Source organism: Sinocyclocheilus anshuiensis, unplaced genomic scaffold, assembly GCF_001515605.1.
Source record: "Sinocyclocheilus anshuiensis isolate Anshui unplaced genomic scaffold, SAMN03320099.WGS_v1.1 scaffold940, whole genome shotgun sequence".
NCBI lineage: Eukaryota > Metazoa > Chordata > Actinopteri > Cypriniformes > Cyprinidae > Sinocyclocheilus > Sinocyclocheilus anshuiensis.
In genome coordinates, this window is record NW_015549620.1 from 941,158 (window position 1) to 960,671 (window position 19,514).

A 19,514-nucleotide genomic window follows, 5' to 3' on the forward strand; every position below is an offset into this window, starting at 1 on the left:
CTTTTGCTGATACAATAGAACAACTGTCTTCAGAAAAATGTGACACTGTTTTGTAATTACAGTACCAATACTGGCACTGTTAACTCTCTCCAGTGGTATCGCCAGTATCTTGGAGCAAAATCAGATTTCCTACTTCTTGTCAACAAATATTCAAGTAAATCTGAGCCTAATCTTCATCTATACTCAAAAGCTACAAAATAAATCAAACGTGTGGATCTGAAGATATCCTTTGCTAAAGTATCAGACTCTGCTCTGTATTATTGTGCCCTGCAGCCCACAGTCACAGGAAACACAAGAAAAGAACACTGTACAAAAACCTGATTCACAGTATTGCATCTGTATTACACAAATGTGACAACATGCTTTAGTAAACTGGTGGACACAACAAATGTTCAGGAGGACCTTGTTTACCCAGTCCAGTCAATCTATTTAAGGGATAATGTACAGTCAGTCATGTAGAAATGAATATGTGGATATAAAACTGATTTTACAGTTAAAGTTTGAGTTTAAAAGATTAGTTCACTTCCAGAATAAAAAATTCCTTATAATTTACTCACCCCCATGTCATGCAAGATGTTCATGTCTTTCTTTCTTCAGTCTCAAAGAATTTAAGGTTTTTGAGGAAAACATTCCAGGATTTTTCTCCATATAATGGACTTCAATGGTGGCCAATGGGCTGAAGGTCCAAATTGCAGTTTCAGTGCAGCTTCAAAGGGCTCTACATGATCACAGCCAATGAATCTAGCGAAACAATTGGTCATTTTCTAAAAATAAATAAATAAATAAATAAAAACTTGTATACTTTTTAACCACAAATGCACGTCTTGCACATGAATTTGTTGCAGTCGCACTAATTGCATCATCAGGTTCTGTGCTCTTAAAGGGATAGGTCGCCCCAAAATGAAGATTCTGTCATAATTAACTCTCACCCTCAAGTTGTTCCTAAACCTGTATGAGTAAATTTCTTCTGTTGAGTACAAAAGAACACATTTTGAAGAATGTTGGCAACCAAACTGTTGACGGTATAACATTTTCTTGTTAGTTTGTAAGTGTGAAGAAGCTTAATGGTCAAGAATAGTGGTGTTGACTAAATATTACTGACTATTTTTTTTACTAATGACTATTTTTTTATGAAAATTATATGCAAGTCAACATTAGAACTATATTTACATAGTCTACAGCACTATTTTTGGCTATTCTTGACTTTCACACTGACAAACTAACAAGAAAATGTACTGCTTTATCCAGACATCTCCTCAGCAAATCCAAAGCCACATGCATTGCTACATTAATGATATGTGGCCATCCTCTTGATATATCAGTAATCTCTGTGAAGCAAAAGAATGACATTCTAGAGTTAGTTAGTTATTATTATTTTTTTTATAAAATGAATCTCTCTCTCTCTCTCTCTCTCTCTCTCTCTCTCTCAATGTAATGAAACTATGTAATTTCAGATGTTGTCCACAGTGTGGCATAATCTATGATGTTGATAGTAACTATTTATTTAAGCTCCTAATGTATGTGTTTAACCTCTGCAAACAGCTGTGCATTGGAGACCTTACCTGCTTTACATAAAACAACATTAATCTGTGGAGGAATTTACTTTTAATGAATGCAGTTCTTGGTAAAACTTAATTGTTAAATGTAACTTCATTAGAACATATCTATACACAAGATTCTGTTAAGATTCCCAGTTTACATGCTCCATAAACTCTCAATTGGATCAAACAACAGTGAAAAAAAATGTCTCAACAAAACCTTAAGCTCAGTTTTTCTGTCAGTCCAGGGTGTGCGTGTTGTTTACTGTGCTTTTCAGCCCACTGTAACTGATACACATAAACACATAACATCCTGTGCAGTTTCCGACATAAGCATATTTTTTTCTCTATTTAAAAGAAATAAACACACTACAGCAGTGGGTGGAGCTTATTCACACAGAGTGTGAGAGTGAAAACAGTTCCCTTTCAGTCGGTCACTCCCGACGTCACGTCGGATGACCGACGAATTGGATCTCGCTTAGAGAGACCAATCTACTTCGAGTGTAAACTAAATGAGCCAATGCACATTGGCATGCGATTATTGCATCCAGCTGCTGCTGAACACAGCGTGAGTATAAGTAGGCAGCAGATGCAGCGCATATTCAGCTTTTCGCTTCGGAGCCGAGCGGTTCTATCGTTCTGCTCCTGACCTTCTACGTAGAGAAGTAAAAACTACAGTCAAGCACGCTCTTCGTGGGCTCTCGTGCTGGTGGTACGGCGCTTCAGCGGCGGTGGTTTTCCCGTGTCGAGTGGGTTGCACACAGCAGGCTGCACTACCCCTGTGTGTGTTGCAGACGGCCATCTCCCCTGTGCGCTTCAGCACACTAAAAGAGCAATTTCCATCTAAAAGAGCTTCACGTGTGGAACGTCTTTTTAAAGACGCGTCTTTTGACATGCGCGAGACGGACAAGACAAGATTCTTGAACTCCCCTGTGTCCCAGACCGGCCTTTTCGGCGACACGGTGGAGAACTTCGCCCAGCAGTTCTCCGCTGCCCAAAAGCAGACTGAGGCCATCAGGTACATCCTGCCCCGGCGTGCAGCTGCTGCCTCCACCCGGCTGCCGGTGGCAACGCCTCAGCCCGCTCGTCGCCGAGGGTGGCCCCCGGCCGCCGCCCCCGCTCCCGCGCAGCGTCCGCAGCAGCCTCCAGCAAAACTGCGCCGAGGAGCCGGCCGTGACGGGTCATCGGCTCGGCTCCTCAGCGAAAACCTGAATATGCGCTGCCTCTGCTGCCTACTTATACTCACGCTGTGATCAGCAGCAGCTGGATGCAATAATCGCATGCCAATGTGCATTGGCTCGTTTAGTTTACACTCGAAGTAGATTGGTCTCTCTAAGCGAGATCCCAATTCGTCGGTCATCCGACGTGACGTCTCCGTTCCCTCCTTCAGGGAACGAGGGTTACCATACGTAACCGAGACGTTATTCAGATACTATTGTTGTCATCACTGACTCTCTGTAGACATCATATTTCTCTTTACCTGTATAATTATCCAACTTTGCATGGGTAAGAGATATGCATTCAATCAATGTTTATTATAATACAAAAAATAAATAAACAACTGAAAAAAATAAATAAAAGAAAAATCCATTTGAGTCTTTTCATTATTCTATTGCTTAAATAATCAAGATTATTTTCTTTTCCACAGAAACTTCTTTTGCTGATACAATTCAACCACTGTCTTCAGAAAAATATGTTGTTGAGGGTAAAAATGTGACTGTCTTGTAATTACAGTACCATTGGCACTGTTAACTCTCTCCAGTGGTATCGAGAGTATGTCGGAGCAAAACCAGAGTTCCTACTTCAGGTCAATGAATATTTAAGTAAATCTGAGCCTGTTCTTCGTCTGTTTTCAAAAGCTACAAAAGAAATCAACCGTGTGGATCTGGTGATCTCCTCTGCTGCTGTATCAAACTCTGCTCTGTATTATTGTGCCCTGGAGCCCACAGTCACAGGAAACACAAGAACACTGTACAAAATCCTTTCCTCATTTAATCCAATGAGAACAATCAATAGATACAGAGTTAAAGACTAAAAGAGAATCCATAAACTGCAGCAGTTAGTAAGTTGAATGATACTGCAAGTGAATGAAAATAAATAAACTGATAAAAGTTGATGAATCCAAATTTACATATGTATAGCTGAAATGAATCAATGTGACATTAAAAACTGAACAAAGCATCCTAATATTGCTAATTAAAATCATACAAAAGTAGCCAGCAGTTAAATGTTCAATCTATTACCATGTGTAACAGATTGTGCTGGTATAATGTGCCACAAGGTGGTACACATTTTTTAATATCGTGTGAAAAGTGACCAAAAGGCATGGAGATTTTTGGTATCATTTTTTCATATATCATTCTGTTAAACACTATTATTTAAGGTTCAAAGCTTTGGTTTCACACTTACAGAGAGCAGGAAGTTCCTAAATGTCATGAACAGCAGAAAGCTTCAGTAACACACAGTCAGAGCACAGAGCACTGAGAGAATTAACACACAACTGATCTGATCATATTCACCATGAACAAATACATGCTGCTGCTTTTCATTATGGCATCAGGTGCATCATTTATGATTTTAAAACCTTATAAAACACTGGATATATTTTTATTGATTTTTCTATCAACACAATTTTAAATGTGTAAAGATGTCTTTACTAATATACAACATTTAACCTAAGACAAAGTTAGTTAATATTGTTCTTAATGTTTGCAGATGTGACAGCTGTGAACAAAACTGAGCCAAATAAAGGGACGAGCATCATCAAAACAGAAGGAGAGTCTGTAATGCTGAACTGCTCATATGATTCAGACGGTGAAAATGTACGTCTGTACTGGTACAGACAATATCCTAATGGAGAACCTCAATATTTATTACGTGAAGGAGCACGATCAAACAGTGCTAAGCACAGCTCTGACCCTCGATTCCAGTCAAGCACTTCTCGCATGTTGACTGAACTCATTATTAGCAGTGTGACTGTGTCAGATTCAGTTCTCTATTACTGTGCTTTAAGAGTTGAAACCCAGTGATACAAAATATGAAACAAGACTATAAAAACTATAAAGCATTTTTTGAAGCTCTTACTATGAAAACCAAATCAAAACCTCATTGTGAGATAATAACTGCAAACACCTGTGTAAGGTTGATAGGAAAAATGTTTTATGAAAGGAAAAAAAAGGGCAAAAAACAAAAGCTTTTCAGAAAGATAAACTGCTTAAAAAGTTTCAGGGCTGCAACTGTGTGTTAAAAATGTACTACAGGTGTGCAACACTTCATTTATGTTACATTTGCAAAAAACCTAAAGCTTCCCCATGAATATGTGTTTCAAGTAGTTTTGTTTTTAAGTCTTACTGTGACAGACTGACTGACACCAAAGTATGACTAAAGTTAATTTTAACGTGTACAAAATCTACTATGCACCCACTTACAATATTATTACTTAGAATTAATCTTAACAATAATGGAAAGAAAAGTTGATTCACATAATGGTAGCAGTAATGAGCCAGGCCCGGAAAAAAAAAACTATTCCTTCAAAATAAAGCTTCTCTTTTGTCTTGAAGTTTAATAAGAGGAGGGACTTACATCAGACATGATCTAATTATGTCTCAGAGACAGTGTGGTTGAAATGATTCAGTCTGACTCTTCTCAGAGTGAACACTTGTACAATGAATCTTCATTCAGTTATTCTGTTCTGTGCCTCAACCGGTATGTGTATTCATTTGGCTGATTATTTGGTTGATCATCAAAAGAAGAAAATAATAAACAAATGTACCTCTTCTTTTTCAGCTGCTGTCTTTGGAAATGTCATCAAACCAAACAAAACCAATGTTTTTGCTGAGGAGGGTTCAAGTATTACATTATCCTGTAATTTTTCTGACTCTGTAGGTACAGATTATCTCCACTGGTACCGTCAGCATGGAAGATCAAAACCTGAATTTCTTGTACTCACCTACGACACTGCAAAAGAAGCTCAGCGGTCTGTTGTAGATCCAAGATTCACTGTCAGCATTACAAAAAGGGAACAAAACCATGTGGATCTGAAGATCTCCTCTGCTGCTGTATCAGACTCTGCTCTGTACTACTGTGCTCTGGTACGTGAAGGAGCACGATCAAACAGTGCTAAGCACAGCTCTGACCCTCGATTCCAGTCAAGCACTTCTCGCATGTTGACTGAACTCATTATTAGCAGTGTGACTGTGTCAGATTCAGTTCTCTATTACTGTGCTTTAAGAGTTGAAACCCAGTGATACAAAATATGAAACAAGACTATAAAAACTATAAAGCATTTTTTGAAGCTCTTACTATGAAAACCAAATCAAAACCTCATTGTGAGATAATAACTGCAAACACCTGTGTAAGGTTGATAGGAAAAATGTTTTATGAAAGGAAAAAAAAGGGCAAAAAACAAAAGCTTTTCAGAAAGATAAACTGCTTAAAAAGTTTCAGGGCTGCAACTGTGTGTTAAAAATGTACTACAGGTGTGCAACACTTCATTTATGTTACATTTGCAAAAAACCTAAAGCTTCCCCATGAATATGTGTTTCAAGTAGTTTTGTTTTTAAGTCTTACTGTGACAGACTGACTGACACCAAAGTATGACTAAAGTTAATTTTAACGTGTACAAAATCTACTATGCACCCACTTACAATATTATTACTTAGAATTAATCTTAACAATAATGGAAAGAAAAGTTGATTCACATAATGGTAGCAGTAATGAGCCAGGCCCGGAAAAAAAAAACTATTCCTTCAAAATAAAGCTTCTCTTTTGTCTTGAAGTTTAATAAGAGGAGGGACTTACATCAGACATGATCTAATTATGTCTCAGAGACAGTGTGGTTGAAATGATTCAGTCTGACTCTTCTCAGAGTGAACACTTGTACAATGAATCTTCATTCAGTTATTCTGTTCTGTGCCTCAACCGGTATGTGTATTCATTTGGCTGATTATTTGGTTGATCATCAAAAGAAGAAAATAATAAACAAATGTACCTCTTCTTTTTCAGCTGCTGTCTTTGGAAATGTCATCAAACCAAACAAAACCAATGTTTTTGCTGAGGAGGGTTCAAGTATTACATTATCCTGTAATTTTTCTGACTCTGTAGGTACAGATTATCTCCACTGGTACCGTCAGCATGGAAGATCAAAACCTGAATTTCTTGTACTCACCTACGACACTGCAAAAGAAGCTCAGCGGTCTGTTGTAGATCCAAGATTCACTGTCAGCATTACAAAAAGGGAACAAAACCATGTGGATCTGAAGATCTCCTCTGCTGCTGTATCAGACTCTGCTCTGTACTACTGTGCTCTGGTGCCCACAGTCACAGGAAACACGTCAGCTCTCTACAAAAAACAGAGACAGAGTTACAATGAGAGACGAGAGAGAGAAATTTAAGTAATCTAATGCAGAAAGGATCAAAACATAAAACAAAGCAACATTCTAAAGTGAGTCAACAGGGCAGTCGTGGACTAATGGTTAGAAAGTTAAACTTATAACCTGAAGGTTGTGGATTCGTGTCTTGGTACCGGCTTGTACATGACTGAGGTGCCCTTGATCAAGGCACCTAACCCCCAATTACTCCACGGGCGCTGCAGCAAAATGGCTGTCCACTGCTCCGGGTGTGTGTTCACAGTGTGTGTTCACTAGGGTTGTAAAGGTATGAGATTTTTACGGTGTGATAATCGTCTCAGGAAATATCATGGTTTCATGGTTATCACGGTATATATTAAACAATAATTCTTATCAGTAACAATGACTCTTAAAAGAACAAGAACAAGTTATTTGAGTGAACAAATCCTTTATTACAACAAACTTGAAACCATTTTAATGAAAGTATTGAAGTCTCCCTTCTGAATAAATAATTAAATTAATAAATTAATAAAAAAAATAAATAAAGCTGTACACCTTATGTATATCTATATCACACTTTAACATTTTAATTAATGTTTTAAAATGAAATTTAAATGAAAATGTACAACTCCTTTTATTTTTGGCAAAGTTAAAACATGGACAAACATGATATTCCTTGAAAACAATGTTTAAATAAATTATTTTATTATAAAGAATATTATTATTGTTGTTATTATAACTTTGAAGAACATCTGTCATAATTTCAAATTAAATTGAATGTTTATTTTGACGGGTTGTAGCTGACCTTTGAGTTTCAGAGTGTATTTGACAATGGTTTTTCTCAAATAAAACTAGGAAATGTTTATTTACGTTTTCTCTCAGAGCAGCTCTGCTGATGTTCATGTTTATGTAGGCTATCTTAGACGCTGAAAACACCATTGATGTATGCGTACTTCAGTACGCATAAAACGGCGCCACTCAGAGACATGCAGAAACAAGCAGATTATTCATATAGCAGTCTCTTTGCGCTTTAATATTCACAGACACATATCATAACTACTTTCGATTTATCCATCCATCCGATTACTTGACATCCTCGTTATACTGTAAATTCCATGTTCACGACTGCACGGGGATTCCCTCTGCTTCACGGAAATCATATGGCCTTAACTTATAACTTGTTATTAATGTGACATACCTTTATCTGCACGGAGGGATGGTGTCCGCAAATATGAGCGAAGATGTTGGATGTATTGCCTGCTTTTGCAGCCACTTTGCGTCCACATTTTTTTGCAAATTTGATCTGTCCTCAAGGACAACCCCGCACATTCGTTTTTTTTAAATATCCGAAGTATTCCCATACTGCAGATATTAACTTTTTTTTCGGCGGGGATGGAAATGAGATATTATCTCTCTGTCATTTTCTCCGCTGCACGTGCGTGTAACGTTAAGCAGCCAAGTGAATGCAGAGTGAAGCAGCCGAGCGGAAATAAGTTGCATGTGCGTGGGTGAGATTTTTTTTCATTCATTTTTTGTTTAAACCGTAGATATGCAAATGTTTACGGTATGATAACCGTGCACGTTTGAACCGTGATAAACCGTCATACCGGTATATCGTTACAACCCTAGTGTTCACTACTCACTGCTGTGTGTGTGCACTTTGATGGGTTAAATGCTGAGCACAAATTCCAAATAACCATAAGAGGGCAGTATAGGTACTATATTACCTTCGAGAAAACAGCAGCTCTCCCATTCACTGATTTATCTTGAAGGTGTATTCAAGACACAGTCATGTGACACAGGATGAGGGATATTTTTATTTTCACACTATTGGTATGCATTTAATATACCTGCATTTTCAATTGTTTGCATCGTTTTACGTTTAATATTCTAAAACCTTTACTGAATGAAGATCAGAGGATATGGTTGATCAACCAGACAAACATGTGGCTGAAACTGAAGAAGATCAGTAATATATAAAACAGATTCAGAACTTTAAGTTTTATTCGGGTACTTTTGAACAGTCAAAAATGGTGGGAAAATTAGTTATCAAACACAATTAAATTAACTAAAATAATACAGCATATAGATGAAAGTGAAAATTCAGAGGATGAAGTTCCTGTGTGTGTTTATGACTGATCTGCAGTGACTTACAGCTCAGAGCACTGAGAGCCTCAACAGAGAACTGAGCTGATCTGATTGAACATGGACAGATGCTTCATACTGATTCTCACTGTGGGAACAGGCACACTGTTATATAATTACATTGTTTTTTTTTAAATAATTATATAAAAATAATTTTAAAACATCAAACCACAAATGTACTAATATTTTATATGTTTCTGTAAAAGTGCTGTGGAAGATATTTGACATAGTACTTTGTCAGCCTTGCTTTCACAAATCAAAAATCAGTTTATTTGTGCTTATTGTTGACAGGTTTGGTGGCTGGAGACAGCATTGAGCCAGATAAAGGGACAGAAAAAAAACTCTCAAGAAGGAGAAACTGTCAAGCTGAGCTGCTCACATAGACCTAGTACAAGTAGTGATTATGTTTATCTTTAATGGTACAGACAGTATCACAACAGAGATCCACAGTTCTTATTATACAAAAATGTACGGTCGGCGAGTGATGCAGACAGCTCTGATCCTCGGTTTCAGTCGACTGCATTACGTACATCCACTGAACTCACTATTACTGATGTACATCTGTCAGATTCAGCTCTCTATTATTGTGCTCTAAGAGTAGGAGCCCAGTGATACAAAACATGAAGAATGTAGTGCAAAAACCTGAATCTCTTTTCACTTATATTATATATCACAATCACAACCACTATCTATCCAGCCCTGAATATAATAAATATGTAATAACACTTAAGTTGAGGCCTGTCATAAAACTTTAAGACACTTGTGTGGTTAATTTTATACACATAGTCTTAAAGCACCTTAATTAGTTGGAAAAAAATATGAAAATTCATTATGAGCACAAACAAGTACTTGTTCCTTTATCCACTACAACAAAATTGGAAATAAACTATGATGAACGTTGTGCTGGATTTGTTTTGCATTTTCATGTATTTTTTTGGTCATGAACCTGGATTTCAGACGTTTCTGGATCTGCCAGAGGGAGGAGTCAAAGGAACCTCTTCAAACAAACTCTGTAGTGTAGATCAAGTGCTCTTGCTCACTAGAGTATATACACTCACTCTATCACAGACTAGATCAGAGGTGAGAATAAGATCTGGATTTAGACTAGACTTAATTTTTAAAGCAAGAAAGATGACCGACTGGATAAAACAAACTATCATTGTTTTCATATATGTCTGGGGTAAGTAAAATTTTTGTAATTCTTTTTAATATTCTTAAATACTCTTTGCAATATATAAAATAATTTTGAATGTTTATGATATTTCTTTGCTGATGTTCTTCATGATTTGGTTCTGCAGGAATAGAATCACAGGACAGCGTTGAGCAGAAAACAAGAGTTCAGACTGCTTATGAAGGTGGAACTGTAATAATCAACTGTACATATCAAACTTCATACTCCCCGACTCTCTTTTGGTATCAGCAAAAAGTAAACAGAGTCCCTAAATATATGCTCAACAGAGTTGGTAAGACTGGAGATGAAGACAAAGAGTTCAAAGACAGATTTAATGCACATATCGACACATCTTCAAAATCAGTTCCACTGACAATCCAGAATCTGCGAGTGTCTGACTCTGCTGTGTACTACTGTGCTCTGAGGCCCACAGTGACTGAAACACACTCAACACTCACACAAGAACCTTCATCATTCAGTCAGTTCTGACGATTGTAGCTTTTTCTAAATGTAAATGAATGGATTATTTCATCTTAACTGGTTGCTCAATCATCCACTTTTTATTTGTTGTTATTTTTTAATTATTTCTCTGTTAGTTTATACTGGAGATGTCAAACTCTATAACTTTTAAAATGTGGTAAGAATGTTATTATTGACAAGTGATATTTAATCTACCACAGAAATGAATTTGTTAGCTTAAGCATAAAACTGATAACATGACTGATCTGCTGCTGAGGAAACTTTAAGACAGATATAAATATATTGTCATTATGCAGCTATAGGGACCCAGTAGAGGGAGCTCATTATCATTTGCTGATATGTGGATGCTGAGATCTCACTCGGGAACAAATCTCTCTCACAACAAAGTATTCTTATTGTGTTATTTATTATAAGTGCAACCAAACTTAAGAACTAAAAGACATAACTAAAGAATGTCCCAGCCATTTTTTAGTCATTCAGAGTCGTAAACTGTGTAAACAGCATTTATGGTAAACAGAATTCAGTAGTAAACAGACAGCTAAATGACTGCTTATATACAGTTATGTGATGATTGACAGGACAGAACGATCAGGCTCCCAAAACTTACATTTAGAGCTTCATTATACATATGCGGCTCAGTCAGTGCATCAGCTTTGTCCATACTTTTCTTTCTTAAACTGTTTTGTCTTCAAATATAATTATATTTTTAATTCTTAAAAAACTGTGGTTACAATTCAAATTCATGAAATGGATATACATTAATGTGTTTAACTGGCTCTTTTTTTGTTATCCAGGTGTGAATAAAATGGCTCAGAGAGGAAGGACTCAGTGTTCACAGATCTGACATGATGTAATTGTATCTAAGATAGATTCTGAAGATCGGTTTCATATGGCTGCATCACACACATCCACTGAACTCACTATTACTGATGTACATTTGTCAGATTCAGCTCACTGTTATTGTGCTCTAATGAAACATGTCATACAAAAACATGAAGTCATTTTTCACTTTCTAGTGAAAATCACAAACAAAACCACAATCTATCAGCCCTGAATATAAAATATAACTAAAACATATTATCTAATAAAATATGTGGTCCCACCTGTGTAAGACAGAATTAGGTCTTAAGGCATAAATGCAAATTAGAAACTTTAGAAAATAAGCATTAACAGTATGTCCAGATATCATATTCCACATGTTCAAACCACTCATATATGGCCAATTAAATCTATATGTTCTACAGCAGAAGCACAGATTTGTTAAAATGTTTCTCTTATTTTTTTTAACATATACAAAAATACATTATTTAATACGGATTAATAAATCACCTTTCATTTATTGGATTGTCATTCCACTTCATGATATTCCCTTTAAAATGTAATAAATTGAATTGAACAAAATTTAATAAAATACATAAATCCAGAGAGGAGGGACTTAGTGTTTTAACAGCATAAAAACCTCATTAAAATGCTTTTTTTTTTTTAAATGTGCAGAATAACTTAATTGTTAAAATGTTAAACCTTAGAAACAATTAACTTTAACTTGTTTATTGCTAACATGTTTAATATCATGTGACTTTAATTCAGTTGTAACACTTGCAAGAAACCAAAAGAGGGCAATATCTCTCAGTATCACACCAACAGAGAGGTTTCCTTTACATTTTCATAAACTCAGTCTCATCATAATTATGAGAGAAAAACTCTCTTATTGAAGGATTTATTTTGACTTCATTGTCAATTTGAAACAGATGATGAGGTGGTTCAGGAATATATTTATGGTATGCATTTCTACTAATTTTTCAACTTAAAGTTCTGTCATGAAACTCAGAAAAGATGGTGCAGGCCGATAGGTTCTAACTCAATCTGACTTAATGACATCATTATTAACGTGGCGCAGCTGATTGGTTCTTTTTGTATTAGCAGCCAATGAGCTTGCTGCTCAAACATTCAAATACTCAGCTAGTGCTCGCTGTAGCAGTTGCAGTGTGCTTCAGAAAACATCTGAAATCAACATCTGAGATAAGTGAATACGCATATCACTTTTACGCATATCACTGTTCATACTGCATGGTCTGCCTAACCAATTTCTAAATGAGCAACCATAAACAAGTTTAAACTAAGTGTCACGTTTAACAGTCTTGCATTCCTATACTAAGTATAATTAGTAGCATTTACATATCTGTGTTTATACAGCTTCAACAGCAAGCAGTCTGTAATTGTTCTGAGGACATGCCGACAAGTTAAGGACATGATAACAGGCTTAAATGAAATAAGCATTAACGTTGTATGCATTTCAACTGGGGTTCGCATATTAGCTGCTTAACCTCAATGTTCACGTTGGCTTATTTCTTAGGTCGATGTTTTTCGTAGCTGTACTGAGTGTGCGTTTGATTCAGCTGCATGCAGAGTCTGAGTCACGCTCTCTTTATCGTCCTACAATACACCTTTAATACACAATAAGTTATATAAATTACAGTTATCAAATTACTTTAATATATTTTGCACAGGTGGATGTTGGGGTCTTCTCTCATCAGCTTGCAACAAATATCTATTTGTTAACTACACATAGTGCACATTCTAACTAGTGTTAAGCCGGCCGGCATGGTAGCCAAGGCATACAATTGCTCCCTAGGCACTGCAGCAATGGCTGCCCACTGCTCCGGGTGTGTATTCACCGTGTGTGTGTGTGTGTTCACTACTGTGTGTACAGCAGCAGTGTAGCACATCTATTCCTCCAAGACCAAACACATTGACATTGACATGTATTTGCATGCTAAACTCGGAGGAGAGTTGTCATTGCAGAAATACAAAGTTCTACCAGAAAGACTCGGGAGGTGAAGATAAAATTCCAAAGTATTTATTTACAAAGCTGATACAAAAAAACAGAATTATTTGGTGTAGGCAGGGCCGCATTAAGACCTTACTGGGCCCTGGGGCTATAACTTACTGCAGGGCCCCCTATTACAAATATAATATATATATAGCTTTAAATAGGATTTTTATCCTATCAAAATTTTGATGCATTGAAATTTCATCATTCTTGTTACCAATTTCAATATATAAAAAAAAAATAAAAACACTAGCCTAAGTAAAAACAAGCTTATACTTAAGACAAGTAAACAGCCACAAATTAAAAAATAAATAGACCTACTTGAAACACTTAAAGCACTGAATAATAAATTATATCGTATAAAATAAATGTACAAATAAACTGAATAGTCTTCACTGTATAAATTCAATGTACATTCATTCTTATTTATTTTACAAAAATAATTTGGTTAAGGACAGTGAGTGATTTTCTTTCTAATGTTTGATTAACATTATTGACATAAATTTTAATAGCAGCTAGATTAAGCTGCTTTAGAGGAATAGCTCACCCAAAAATTAAAGGTCTGTTGTTTTTCTACACCTGTATGAGTTTCCTTCTGCTGTTGAATGTAAAAGTATATATTTGGAACAATACTGGTAACCCAACAGTTGCTGCCTGGGCCCCCATGACTTCCGTAGTATGAAAAACAAAATACACTACTGGAGTCAATGGGGACCAGAAACTTTCTAGTTACGAACATTCTTCAAAATATCTTCTTTTATGTTGAGGAGAACAAAGAAATTCATACAGGTTTAGAACAACTTGAGGCTGAGTAAATGATGACAGTATTTTCTTTTTTGGGTGAACTATCCCTTTAAAATCTCATATTAGGATCTCGTATAGCCTACTACTACACATGCTTTATATTTAACTATTAACGTTCATTTAAGACACAGATGACTGTGTTGACTAGGAGACATTGACACATAACTGCATTTGAACGTTTAAACACAAGGCGCGAAAAATAACTCAAGTTTAGACTGGCGCTGTACGAGCAGATAGATGCGCGCCACGTGACCGTCTTAATGCGCGCATTTGCCAAAATGAATTCTGCCCCACTGCTTAATGTCCCTGAACAGTTACAGTTGTTTTTAAACCACAATGCTTAAAATGTTTTTAAATGAAAAGCTTAACCTACATCATGCTGCGCAAAACAATTTATATATTTCTTCTGGTTTATCTCTCAACCCATAAGCGAATATACTTTGTTCAAACACAAAAAGCAATATACATCCATAAAGTTGTTAACTTGTTAATCAAACTAACCTAAAATCTGTGGGGACGATGACGCTGTGTTTTTATCTGCTCCATGTGCCCGGTCCACTTGCTGTTTCACAACTACTCCATCATCAGCTTTAGTAAAATAACCTGATAGCTGGGGATTTTACTGACTCACTAATGTTTTCCCCTCTCTCCTCTTTTTTTTTTTTAGAATAGCCCCTCTCTCACTTTCTTTTTAGAATAGTTTACATTTTTACTTATCGAAGATTGTTCTTTGCATGACCATTTCCAGGTTATGCCAGAACGAAGTGAAGAGAGGTGAATGTGGACATTGCAGTGATCACCTGATTGATACCTGGTGCAAGGGTCGTTCAAAAGTAAAAATATAGAATAAATGCATTTGATTGGTAAACCAAATTCAAACGTGACGTTTTAATCTCTAACGGTAATGCATGGAATATATGGAAAAGCTCCACTAAATAATAGCGCTAATAAGTGAGGGGCGGGGCTTTGGCAATCGGCACTACCCATGGCCAGTCAATCTACTCCACAACCAATCATGGGCCCCCTCCTTGTCCGGGCCCCTAGCCCAATGGTTAATGCGGCCCTGGGCGTAGGCCCCATCCGTAGCTTAAATCTGAAGTCGTAGATTCCAGTTATTCCTGCCGAAGACGAAGGCAGGGTGGAGCCTACCCCAAAAGAAAGAAAAGAAAATGAAATACCCACCAGACGAAGTATTTCTTAGAAGATCCTAGAACATATAAAACAAAAGAAAAGAAAATATATTTAATTAGTCATAATTAAGGTGAGTATGACAAGCGTTAAAAATGTATCCGATTATAGCCAAAGTATTGGTGCTTATAGAGTAGAGGAGATGGACCACAAAGGCCTCAGTGAGAGAGAGAGAGGCCACAATAGGCCTGATAGTGATAGGCCGCACAGAGAGAGAGGGCCATAGTGAGAAAGGCCATTATAGACCACAGAAAGAAATACCTCAGAAGGCTACAGAGGGGAAACCTGGGAAAGACAGGCCGCAGAAAGAAATTACACAAAGATAGGCAACAGAGGGAACGGCCGGATAGATAGGCCGCAGAGAGAAATGCCACAAAAGATAGGCAACAGAGGGGAAGGCCGGAGAGAGAAAGGCTAAGTTAAGCCACAGATAGTAAACCATAGAGGTTGTTAGGAGTAATATGAATAGGTATTACACCACCACCAGTAATTGCATATAGATTACCTTGAGTACAACTTGAAATTATTTGCTGAGCTGGTTTGTGGTTCAGGTCTAATGTATGATTCAAATGCAGAGGATGACAATCTGCCCAGCAGCTTGATGGCTGATGTTGTAACTCCACGTTCAGCAGCAGTAGTGGCCGGTGTATTGAGGAGGTGACAGACTACAGCTTTCTAAAACGGTGGCTAAATGAGAGCTGAACCAGCCACGGAGAGAAAGGCCATGATAGGCTGCAGAGAGAAAGGTCATGATAGGCCATGAGAGAAAGGCTACAAGAGGCCAGCCACTAAAAGCCGTGATAGGCCGTGAAACATGTAATGAATAGTTGTGACACCACCACCAGTGTTTGCTTAATTTACCTTAAACATACTGCATTAAATTTATAACAAAAGGCATAAATAATAAATATTTACAAACGAATGACTGTATGAGCTATCTTATGACAGGCCGCATTATGCCATTTAACACAGAAAGATAGCGTAGTTCATGTAATGAGAAAAGCCATTACAGGCCAATTTTGCGATGGACAATGATAGGCAGAGTTACGTGAACAATAATAGTCACACTTACCTAATGGTAACAATAGGCCAAATTGAACAAAGGCCACGATAGGCTGAGCAATGTGTAATGTCAATATGCCATGTAAATGCCCGACGGGCTGCAATTACATTGATAGCCTGTGCATGTTTCTATAAGCTAATGTGAAAGCCCCATGTGTGAATAACCACGATAGGCCATTGTATCAAAAGCCATGATAGACTGGACATGAGGAGCACGTGAGAAGTAACCACCACCAGTAGTTTGCCAAGAGTATCATACTGTACCTTGAGTATTACATTAAATAGTTTTAGAGTCTGATCTTGCCGGAACTCAGATGCGGAGGACGATCATGTACATAGCAGCTTGATGGCGGATTACAGGGATTCTAAACCACCACATTGTGTTAGAGATGCCATTAGTTTAGGTTAAATGATAGAGGTAGTATTAGGGTTCTAACAGCGACTAAGAAAAAGCATATACACAGATATATAATTAACATTCTTTAGGCTAGACTCCTGCACACACTTGATAGAACTCCATCTAACTGCCGGAACCCACAGAGGAAACCTCTCCCCCAAAAATAGAAAATGAGCCAGATCAGCATGACCATCAGTAGATGAAATACTCAATGTTATGCGAAGGCCCCGATAGGCCGTGATATGTGAAGGCCACGATAGGCCAAACTTCATAAACAGCAATGGACAAACTTACCTGATGACCACCATAGCAGAGTTATGCGAAGGGCCACAATAGTCCGTGTAATGTGAAGGCCACAATAGGCCAAGTAAGACCGAAGCCAATAGGTATGAGGAAACAGAATGAACCACCACCAGTAGATGCAAAAATAAACGAGCCTTGATTATAGCTTAAAGATGCCTGCTGAGCATTGAGCCGAATCTTACCTAGAACTCGAATGGGAGAATGACCATGTATACATCAGCTTGATAGAGACTGCATTCATAATAGCGCCAGTCCAAAAGAAAGACCTGTGTAAAGATGAGGTGAGAGTAAATGACTGCATTGTGATGAAATGGCCAAGGTTAGTAAAGTGATCGAGTGTAGTAGTTAAGTTTAAGCAGAAAGCGTAAATACGCATAAGCATAAATATTGGAACTGTAATAAACAGAACTATTCTCTGGCTTAACTCCTACGAAAGCTTGATAGACTCTGCAGAGAAGACACCTTTTAACCATAGGAACCCAACGAGTGAACCTTCAGAGAAACCAGATCGCATGAAATACAAGTTAAAGAAATACTAGGAATGTATGGAACTAGGACAAAGATAGAAATAAATCTTGTGGTACATTAGCCTTGCTGAAGGATAAGAACGCTTTACATTTGACACGATGCCTTACTAGCTAATTGAACTTTAGATAGCTATTGAACCATGTAAAAGCATAAAGAAAGCCCTTACACAAAGATTTTTTGCACAACTGTAAAGCAGATGTAATGAATGAGCATACACTGACCAGGACATTAATGTCACGGGGCACAAACTAAATTTTAACAGAAATGTAGTAATTATAACCTCCAAGTCCAAACATTGACAAAGTTGAGGAGAAAATCCAGAGAGGAAGTCATGTCTATAGACGGGAAGTACGTAAAACACATCAGACTATAGAAAGGCCTTCACGAGTACAAGTTCCAAGATAGAATACTTCAATGCTCACCACATAGAAAAAGAGAGAGTGCCAGCTAGTTATTTATCAGAGACTAATGCCACATAGCTAAGCTAAAGCTAATTACGTTAAATATAATATGTCCTGAGAATAGTATAAGAATAATCAGATTAGACAAAACTATGATGAAATTCTTAGTTAGAGTCAATTTATTGTGCATCGGGAAAACTTTAATGTTTGAGCATAGCAAGAAAACGTGTCCGTTTACATTCTTGCTCTTATTCAGAGGATGCTCATGCAGAAATAGACAGCGAGGACCTCTTTGCAAAAATGGGCTACGCAACAGGAGAGACTTAAAGTCGTAAAACTTACTCCATTCAAGTCATTCAGGAATTGTTGTAGTTAGATGCAAATGAAACAGTGATTATAATGGTGTAGGCTGATGAACTGATGAAGACGAAATGCCGAAGGAGACCAGCAGCCTTGTTTCTAACAGCAGGCCCGGAGAATCTTTGTTTGTGCAGGTTCACGTGAGCGTACAGGCGAAATATATTGTTAATTGAGAAGCGAGCAGCGCCGACGCGACAGCTCGGAAAGCACTCGGAATGACGCGGACGTGAACTAAAAGCTCCGCCAATGTTTCACATCCTCCGCCATGAAAACGCCAACACCTGTATATCATGGCAACACTACCAACAACCGCAAACATTCACCATGACACCAGAGCATTGCACAATTCCAATGATCTAGCGTGCATCTTGAGAGGAATGTCAAACTCGGCAATCGTTCGCAGAAGACAAACTTAACTATATGCAAGTAACCCAGGGAAAGTGCTCAAACATTCAAATACTGGGCTAGTGCTCGCTTTAGCAGTTGCAGTGCGCTTCAGAAACCCTCCACCTTCCCCAGCTCCACCTGTACAGATCTGCTACAGGGTGATTTCATGTATGTTTTATAGTGGGTTGTCTCATATATATGATATATGAGTCGCACAATTCCAATGATCTAGCGTGCATCTTGAGAGGAATGTCAAACTCGGCAATCGTCCGCAGAAGACAAACTTAACTATATGCAAGTAACCCAGGGAAAGTGCTCAAACATTCAAATACTGGGCTAGTGCTCGCTTTAGCAGTTGCAGTGCGCTTCAGAAACCCTCCACCTTCCCCAGCTCCACCTGTACAGATCTGCTACAGGGTGATTTCATGTATGTTTTATAGTGGGTTGTCTCATATATATGATATATGAGTAGCAGCAGTATTTCTCACATGCTCACAGCAGCATGTCATGGATGTACTGGCAGTAGCAAGTCTCAGTACTTGCTCTGCAGCAGCAGTAGCATAGCAGGTCTA

At 37.6% G+C, this 19,514-nt stretch overlaps 1 gene segment (V, D, J or C); it reads left to right on the forward strand.

Moving 5' to 3' along the window:
• Positions 1–6,421: 6,421 nt before the first annotated feature.
• LOC107659360 (Ig kappa chain V-IV region S107B-like) lies at positions 6,422–6,931 on the forward strand. The segment is given in 2 exon segments: positions 6,422–6,461; positions 6,543–6,931. Coding segments are annotated over 2 exon segments (429 nt in total).
• Positions 6,932–19,514: the final 12,583 nt, after the last annotated feature.